The sequence below is a fragment of the Antechinus flavipes genome, chromosome 1, assembly GCF_016432865.1.
Source record: "Antechinus flavipes isolate AdamAnt ecotype Samford, QLD, Australia chromosome 1, AdamAnt_v2, whole genome shotgun sequence".
Lineage (NCBI taxonomy): Eukaryota > Metazoa > Chordata > Mammalia > Dasyuromorphia > Dasyuridae > Antechinus > Antechinus flavipes.
The window spans coordinates 71434386-71444222 of NC_067398.1; the positions used below are offsets into that span (position 1 = coordinate 71434386).

The window sequence follows — 9837 nt, forward strand, 5'->3', positions numbered from 1 at the left end:
AAAACTGCCAATTCAAATCCTTTGACAATTTATCTCTTGGGAAACTGGGAAAAAAATTATTGTAAATTTGAATTTCTTAACATATATTGGAGATGAGATAGTTATCATAGAAACTTCCTGGAAAGATTTCTCTCCTAATTATCTATTTCTATCATATCTTATCTGCATTAATTTTGTTTGTAAAAAACCTTTTTAATTTTATGTAGTCACACTAGTCTATTTAAGTTTCACTCTATACCACGTTTTGGATATGAACTCTTCCTCTGTCCATAGATCTGAAAGGTAATTTTTTTCAATACTCCTTTCCATAATTTGTTTATGATGTGACACTGCTGTGTGTTTTTGCACTGGCTTTTTCCTATGATTGGAATGTGCTCTCTTCTCACCTCTGCTTCCTGGATGTCTAAGCTCAAATCCCACCTTCTACAGTAAGTCTTTTCTGATGCCCTTTAATACTGGTGCCTTCCTTCTGTAAACTATCTACAATTTATCCATATATTTTATTTGCATGTAATTATTTGCACATTTCCCCCCAAATTAGACTGTGACCTGCTGGAAATGCATTGGCCCGTCCCTTTTTGCTGACGCGGACCTATGAGTTATCTCTATCTCTTTAAGGAAGCTCTCAATATAAAAGGGATATATTTTGAACCTGGTTTCCTCCAGTGACCAGTCCGTCACAATTGTATTTTTAATAAATTTTAAATTCTCTTTGTCCAGACTTTTGCCCCAACAAATGTCCCTTTAATAAAGAGAATGAGCCTTTGGAAAGGCCTCGGAATGAACACAGCATTTGGCGCCGGGCTCCAATCCCACTCCCGCTGTTGACAGATTTTTCTTTTCTTTTGATATCCTCTCAGCCCTTAGAGCAATGTTTGGAACACACTTATCGCTCTGTAAATATTGTTGATTTATTTATTTGTCTCCCCACGTGCTTATTACAACGTCTGGAACTCAGTAAATGCTCAATAAATGATGCTGATAAACACAACAGAGTCCTTCATAAATGCGGATTCCGATTTTACAGTATCCTCAAAACTTAGCACAGGGCCTGTCGCACAATAAGGGATTAATAAATGCCTTTTGATTGACTGGTCAACTGGACCCGTGTACGCTGAAGCAAACCTTACACCTTCGCAGCTCGGAAATCTCAGCAGCAGCCGCAGAGCGGGAATCCAACAGGCGGCGGCGGGGACGCTGCGTGCGTTAGGACGCCGGACGTATACGTCGCTCCGCGCGCGCGCGCGTGCGCCCTGTGGCGCCGGCCGTCCCGCCCACTCCCGCTCTTGGGGTTACGGTCCCCGGCGAAACTCCCGCGCGTTTAGGTGGGATGGGCGGTTGCGGGCTTGGCTAGAGGGGCGTTTTTGCTCCGGATTCCAAACTGAGGCGCGGTGGATTCTCGGAGTCCGTGACTCTTTCCCACCACACGGTTTTCTCACGAGGTTCCCCTCGAAAGGGAGGTAGGTAGGTCTGAGAAATATCTGCCGTGTAAGATGGCAAACTAAATTACGCCGCTGCTATCTTCTTCCCGGGGAAACTGAGGCACGGACCTGCGGCCCACTGTCTTTCGCACCCGGCGGCCGGGTAGGGATGCCTGCCGCCTCGCGCGTTCTCCCCGGGCTTGGGCCGCCATTGGAAGCGCTGACCCTGAGGGGCTGGCTATGCGGGTTGATCCCTGGCGCGCGCCGCACTAGTAGGGCGCTCCCCAAACTCCCACGGAGCTAGCTGGGTAGGGGGGAACACAGACCCCAAGGGCAGCGGGGAGCAGCCACTTATCCAGTCTAGTAACTTTCATTAGGTCCCAACCTTGGGCCAGGGATGGACAAAGCATCAGGGATGGAGCATTTATTAAACGCTGACCTGAGTGCCGTGTGCTGGGTATAGTCAAACAAACAAACAAAAAACCCAGCCCCTGCCCTCAGTGAGTTTTAGTTCTAATGGAGGCCTAGGAGAGAAGGTAGTCCGAGAGGGGAATTAACGAGTCAGGACTTGGCTTCTACTCCTACCCCTCCTTCAACTAGCTTGGAGAAATCACTTAACAAACAGTGTTGTGCTTTAATTTCCTCATTTGTAACATGATATTAATTGGCTTCTGGTCTGTGATCCCCATTTGAATCCTAGCTCCCCTATTTGTTGAATAGAATTCAGCAAGTATTACGGACTTGCTATGTGCTAGGCACTGTACTAGTTTGGAATACTAATGGCTGCCCTCATGGAGCTTAGCAGCTACTGGCTTACGAGCTTCCCTGGGCTTCTTGTGACCCTGTGCAAATCACTAAACATGCCGGGATTCTAGATTTATCTTTGTGTAAAATAGGCTAGATCATTAAATATTTATCGCTGAGGCATCTTGTAACTTGCAATCTCCCAGACCTATCTAGGGACCTGATTGTATATAAGGAGGTACTTGGTTTTGTGGAACTTGAAGTAGCATCAAGTATGAGCTATCCTGTACTACATAGGGGCTTTATGCAAAAAAAAAAGGTCACTATGGAAAATTGAGAGGAAGGGGATTTTGGACTATTAAGTATTGAGTGATGTAATGGAAAGAACATTGGATTTGTAATTTGGATGATAAGGCCATTGACTCATGTCTTAAGCTCCTCTGACTTTGGGCATCATTGGAGTTTTTTGATGTAAGGCATGATTCCCTATGTTTTTGTTCCATGAATTCCTTTCATATCTCCCCCCGCCCCCCAAGTATTATAAATTTCTAGGGTAATTTAATATGTTATTTTAGATTTATGCATGAAGTGTTTACAGTCACTTCGTTTGTAACTTTTACCTCTCAAAACTCACTTCAGAAATTTAATTCTTGAAACATTCATTTACTTGTCATTAGGGAAATATATTTGTAATATAACTGGGCAGTTGTTTACTGTTTAAAACACTGTAAAAGATTTTTTTTATCGCAGACTCTTTGGATGATCTTTGCTAACCCCTAAACTGGATTAGGGAAATGGCATGATCAGATCTGAGATTTAGGAAAAAAATTTTAGTCCAGGGGTGAGGAACCATTTTTCTACCAATTGCCATTTGGCAGGCTGAACAAAATTATCAACTTACAGAACTCAAGAAGTGGGAGGTTGTTGTACCTAGCTTTCAGCTTATCATATCCTGCAGTTGCCTTAGCAAATGATTTATTGAACCTTGCACAGCCTGTGCTGGAGTTCCCCACCCCCATTTTAGCTAATATTTCAAGGATGCTTTGGTCTCTGGCTGGGAGACCAATTATCAGGCTATTGAAATATATTTATCAGGGGAGTGATGATGAGTGCTTGAACCAAGAGAGGTGATCTTTGTAAGTATAGTGAATGGTATTAGAGGAAAGGAATTGAGGAAAGTCCATTTGATTTTGCAATCAAGAGAGGCATTTAAGTTGGTACCTTGGAGAAAAGTTTAAAAAGAAGACTAAAATTTCACTCTAAGGATTAAGAAGTAAAATCAATCCAAGATAGCTTTTTCTTGGTATTTGGCTTGTTTGGGAGGTGAAGAAAGATAACTAATGGAGTAACTTGAGGAGATAGGTCTTTTTTAAAAACATAGATAATTATTCTGGTTTTAAGTATCTTTATGACTAAACTAAAAGTTTTTGGACTTGATTTTTAATAATAAAGCTACCTGTTACTGAACACTTTAAGCTGTATACATAATGTTATCTTATTTGGTCCTTGCTATATGCTGGCAATTCCTAAGTGTCCAGGGTCACCTATTTAGTAAAAAGGTTAAGATAAGATTTGAATATAGGTCTTCCTGAAAGCAAAATTAATATTCTTGTGTGTCGGGCCCTCTGGCTGTATGTTTTAAGTAAGTATATGCAAATGAAGGATCTATGATCTCATCAACATGAATGTTTCTGCTCTTTCATTCATACTTGCCCCTTTTAATTTTTCTCTTTCAGATCTCATAATTATGATAAAGTAAGTCTATTCAACATTCTATAGGCCTTCCTCTTAATTCATTGGGAAGAAAGCATTGGAACCCTGGTCACTTTGTTATCCCTTGTTCTTGCCAGTGACCAGCACCTTTTGTCTTTCTTTCACATGTTTCAATTGTTTCCAAAATTTTCGAGGTGGAGACCTATACTTGTCCACAGAACTTACTTAAGTAGGTCACTGAGAGGTTTTATTTAGAGCTAAACACCTTCAATAGTCAAAGGCAGGATTTGAACCCAAGTTATCCTAAATTCAGCTCTCATTCATAAATTATTAATCTTAACATCATGATTTCCTGAAATATTCATAATTAATTCCCATTTCTTTATAATAATTATAATCCTATGTGAGATGACCTGAGAGTGATTTTGAGTATAAATTAAATGTATGACATAATTTACTAACTTCTACCATGCTTTAGTTAGTTATAGTTTAGGCAGTAATTAGGCAAATCACCCAACATTGTGATTTCACTTTTTTACTTAAGGAAACAAAGTAATAGAGAATAAGAGTGAACTTAAATTGATTTTATGGTAGGTTTCCATAGTATAGTATAGTATATGTAATGCATATCTAGTAAATATTTAGTTGAACTTGCCAATAAGCATGTGGAGGTAGGCATAGTATCATGAAGTCCACTACTACAGAACTTTTGATTGTCTCCACGGTATCCCAAAATAGTTGCCTACACAAAGAGCAAAAAAAAAAGATAGGAAATGCTATTCCATGCTAAATTAATTTTTAATATTTCTCATTATAGATTATCTATTATCTTTATTTTTTTTATGATTATATGTCTTGTATTCCAACCTAACTCTAATTTGGGAGAACTAGAATATAGCCAAATAAGTTATTTGTATTTTGTTTAAACTGAAATCTGATGTTAGGCATTTCTCCATATAAGAATTTTAATTAAAGTTTACTTCACTATGTGAAGAGTGCCATTTATCTGCTGGGTTTTTGTTGTTTGGTTAGTTTTTCTTGCTTTAGATCTGTGGTTTTATTAGTATGGAATCTCCCAATTACAGACTGACATTTTCTGTTATAGTTTTAGAAAAGTATCTAGTGCATTAAGGTGCATTAAATGATTTTAGTAGTTTTTGTGGTCACAGGCATATGTCAGAGGCAAGTCTAGAATCCAGACTTCAGAGCTGGCTCTATCCATTATACTATTTTGCTTCTCAAAATGCAGATTAGGTAGTAAAGGATTTTAGTTTTTAAAATGTGTTTAAGATTTTTTATTAAAAAATCATTTCATAGTAACTTTTTTTTTTAATCTGTTAAAGGGCTTATCATGAGGATCAGTGAGATAATGTGTATAATGCATTTGGTAATGGAGTTCCTCTTGTAAATGCTGATTAATACTGATTAATACTGATGCTTTTTCCTTTTTCTTATCTTTTAAATAGAACCTCCAAAATGCAGACTCCAAGCACTAGGTCTCTGCATTTGAGTGAATGGCAGAAGAATTACTTTGATATCACCTCTGGCACCTGTACTCCAAGCCAGAAGGCAGATGCCTACCGTGCACAGATTTTACGCATTCAGTATGCATGGGCAAATTCTGAAATCTCCCAGGATTGTGCTACCAAACTTTTTAGAAAATATGCAGACAAATACTCTGCAATTATCGACTCTGACAATGTAGAGACTGGCTTGAATAACTATGCAGAAAACATTTTGACTATGGCAAAGTGCCAGCAAACTGACAGTGGCCAATGGCAATCTGGATTAACAATAAATAATGTTTTCAAATTAAATAGTGTGCAAGAGATGATGCAGGCTGGCAGAAAATTCAAAGATTCTCTCTTGGCTCCAGCAGATGCATCTGTAGAAATCCATAAAAGGGTTGGTGCCTTTGGTTTTTCTAAACCCAAATCTAATTGTACAGAACAGACAATCAGCATTCCAGAGAAACCGATGTCCTTGATCCAGCCTCAGAACAGTCAGTTGTCGATCATGACCAAAACTACAGGTGATTTTCCTGCATCCTCTGTGCCTTTAGATGAACTGCCCAGTGCAAAGTTCCATGTTGCTCCGTTATTTGGAAATGTCAAAATGACAGGGGATACTACCAAAGCCAATACAGTGGCATTAAATGTGTCATCAGATCAATCATTTTTTCATTCTGGACATGGAAATCCAAGAAAAAAGAAGGCTTTGTATGATTCTGGCAGTAATGTCACTAAAGCGCTTTCTGATCCCACAATGAACAAGACTCTTGATAATGCTGAAGCCAGTGGCCACAGGGATGAGAACAGCTTGTCTAATTTTAAAACTGCAAAAGAACAACTATGGATAGATCAGCAAAAGAAAAACCATCAATCCCAGCGGGCACCAAGCCTTTCATATGGTGGAGTAAAAAAATCTCTGGGAGCTGGCAGATCCCGGGGCATATTTGGCAAGTTTGTTCCTCCCCTAGCCAAACAGGATAGTAGAGATGAGAAAGGAGGAATGCAGTGTAAACCTCAAGGGACTGCGCCTACAGAACCAGCTCATCCAATTGATGAACGTTTAAAGAATTTAGAGCCAAAGATGATTGAACTTATTATGAATGAGATCATGGATCATGGCCCACCAGTAAACTGGGAAGACATAGCAGGAGTTGAATTTGCTAAAACCACAATAAAGGAGATAGTTGTGTGGCCTATGTTAAGGCCAGACATCTTTACTGGATTACGAGGACCTCCCAAAGGGATCTTACTTTTTGGTCCTCCTGGAACAGGTAAAACTCTAATTGGCAAGTGCATTGCAAGCCAATCTGGGGCAACATTCTTTAGTATCAGTGCTTCTTCCTTGACTTCTAAGTGGGTGGGTGAAGGGGAAAAAATGGTTCGTGCCCTGTTTGCTGTTGCAAGATGTCAGCAGCCAGCTGTCATATTTATTGACGAAATTGATTCCTTGTTGTCACAGCGTGGAGATGGTGAGCATGAATCTTCCAGAAGGATAAAAACTGAATTTTTAGTTCAGTTAGATGGAGCAACCACATCTTCTGAAGAACGTATTTTAGTGGTGGGAGCAACTAATCGGCCACAAGAAATTGATGAGGCTGCTCGGAGAAGATTGGTAAAGAGATTATATATTCCACTCCCAGAACCTTCAGCGAGAAAGCAAATAGTAAAAAATCTGATGGCCAAGGAACATTTTCGTCTTAGTGAAGAAGAAATATCCCTTATTGTTAAGCAGTCTGATGGATTCTCTGGGGCAGATATGACACAGCTTTGTCGAGAAGCTTCTTTAGGTCCTATCCGAAGTTTACAGACAATCGACATTGCCACAGTCACACCAGACCAAGTTCGACCGATAGCTTTTATTGATTTTGAAAATGCTTTCCAAACTGTGCGCCCAAGTGTGTCTCTAAAAGATTTGGAACTATATGAAAACTGGAATAAAACTTTTGGTTGTGGAAAATGAATGAAATAAAACTCAAGGCAGCTATGTAATTCATATTTTTAAAACTTGGGAACCAAAAATAGTTATTTTTAACAAATTTGGAGTTCTTAGTATCTTGAAGAAAGTAGAATGCTTGTTCCTAATGTCCAACATTTTCCATGATAGCATATCCTGTGCTGATTTTGATATAAATGTTAAATGATAATTGAAGTTTACTTGCCCAAAATGAGAATTAGATTTATCTGGTTTTGAGGTTTTGTTCTGTTTTGAAGGGACAACCATAAAGGAAATAATGACATTTAAAATGATTTTTGAAAATCCAGACATTGTATTGTGTATGAAGCTTTCCTGAGTCACATCTATTTCATGTTTAGGAATTGGAAGGCCTTATTCTTTAATTTCTTAATGGAGTGGTAAAATTTAGATATAAAAAAGCTGAGAAAGTCAAAATCACAAAAAACCTTACTCGCCTAAATCAGTACCAGCCATATGTTTTGGCCCCTGCAGTTTATAACCCAACTTGTATATTTCTGTTTTCTTCTCTCAGCATGAAGGACTTAAAAAGATCAGATTACTTAGTATTATTTTTAGGGGCATGTGGAATTTTATTTTTGCTGTAATTGCTACGTGTTGGAAAAGAAATAAAATTTTTTATAGTAAAAATATGTAATTGATAACAAGGAATGATTTGGAATTAGAACTTTTTTTAGTGTGACATGATAAAAATACATTTAAAGTGGTCAGTATTTGTAAAAATATTTGTAGGAAATTAATCTTTTTGACTCTTTACACCTTGTAATAGTAGTTTCTTTCAGAACTAAATAAAAACCAATTTTTTCTATATTTCTATTATATGAATAAGGGGATAAGGTAGAACAAAAAAATTGAATCTGGAAAAATTACATTCTAGGTTTAAAAAATATCCTCCCTTTGTTGTTGTTGCTAAGTTATTTGGTTTTTTTGCATTAGCAAGTATTTTTAGGTGACATCGAAACTTTATAGTTGTTGATAAGTAACCAAGTTTTAAAAACTAGATTTTTTTTGTATGGAAAAAAAAAAATAAATTATGAACCAAATTGGAGTTAACAGAATAATTGACATTCCGAATGGAGAAATGTTTTTATTGCTATCTTTGTACTTAATGGAGTCATTTCCTTCCCTCGCTTCCTGCACTCGGATTAAACCCTCCCTTGTGAAGAAAACAAAACAAAAAGCAATAAGCAAAAAATATTTGATACTGAAACTATTTAACAGGGTATCCAATATCATGTTATAGTAGCCACTTCTACCACAAGGCATGTGATGTGTTCTCATCATACTTTTTCCATTACTCCAAGTTTAACTTCCTTTTTATGGTCTTGCATTGGATTGTTGAGTCATTGTGTGTGTTCTTCTTGGTTCAAATTTTGCTTTGCATCAATTTCATTTTCCCATTTTTCTTTTAATTCTTCATATTTGTTTTTTAACTAATCAGTAATCATGATGTACATATGCCATAGATTTTTAAGCCATTCTCCAGATGATGGACTGGTTTCCAGTTTCTCACAACCACAAGAAGTATTACATTGACTATTTTGGTGTATATGGTACTTTATCTTTGGAGTATGTTGAAAATTATCTATTACCTGACCATCTCAATGGCATGCTGCTTATATCCCACTTAGTTCTCCTGGATTTCAGCATCCCATAACATAGGTCTCAGAGCTTTGACTTTCAGTCTTTTACTTTGTTTTTCTCAGACTAAGGTACAATAAAACTAATGGGCTTTATTAATTGTGTATGCAGTGTTTTGTACTCTAAGAATCCTACATCCAGAGAAGGTAGGTTCATTTGAGGGTCAATTTAGTCATAATTATACAGCATTGAATTTTGTGTCTTTTTCCCTCATTTCCATTATTTTAATTGTCTCCTGTTTTCTTATTTCTGTGTACTATATTGATTCATGTAAGTCCCATGCTTGTCAGGATTTTTGATATTTGTTATGAAAGTGGTATTTTACAATCAAGTTTAACCTTTTGATAGGCATATTACTGTGTTTAGGGGCAACTAGGTGGTGCCATGGATAGAGTGATGAGTCTGGAGTCCAGAACACCTGAAATCAAATCTAGTCACAGATATTAATTGTGTGACCCTAGGTAAGCTAACCTCTGTTTATCTCAGTTTCCTCATTGGTTAAGTGAGGATAATAACATTATTAACTTCCCAGGCTGTTGTGAGGGTCAAATGAGATAACTAAGTATTTAGTGCCTAGCATATAGTACCATATAAATGTTTATTATCTTCTTCCCAAATTGAACAATTTCCACAAACTGACATACTATCCAGATTCTTTTAGTTTCTTTCCCATTGATTAAAGCCATATTTATTCCTTATCTTAGACTATTTAGGATAATGATGGTGCCAAAGACTGTTGATGAGAATTTTCTGGGTCTTGATAAGTAATTGTGGCTCTTTGAGGCAGAGGTAGGGTCTGCAACATCCTTAGAGTGGTTGCTGAATTTTATCTATA

At 37.6% G+C, this 9837-nt stretch overlaps 1 protein-coding gene across 1 annotated transcript; it reads left to right on the forward strand.

Annotated features, from left to right (window-relative positions):
• Positions 1-1273: 1273 nt before the first annotated feature.
• Positions 1274-9097, forward strand: FIGNL1 (fidgetin like 1). Its single transcript, XM_051984218.1, has 2 exons — positions 1274-1460; positions 5345-9097. The coding sequence occupies exon 2, from the start codon at positions 5355-5357 to the stop codon at positions 7347-7349; it is 1995 nt and encodes a 664-aa protein (XP_051840178.1). The 5' UTR covers positions 1274-1460; positions 5345-5354; the 3' UTR covers positions 7350-9097.
• Positions 9098-9837: the final 740 nt, after the last annotated feature.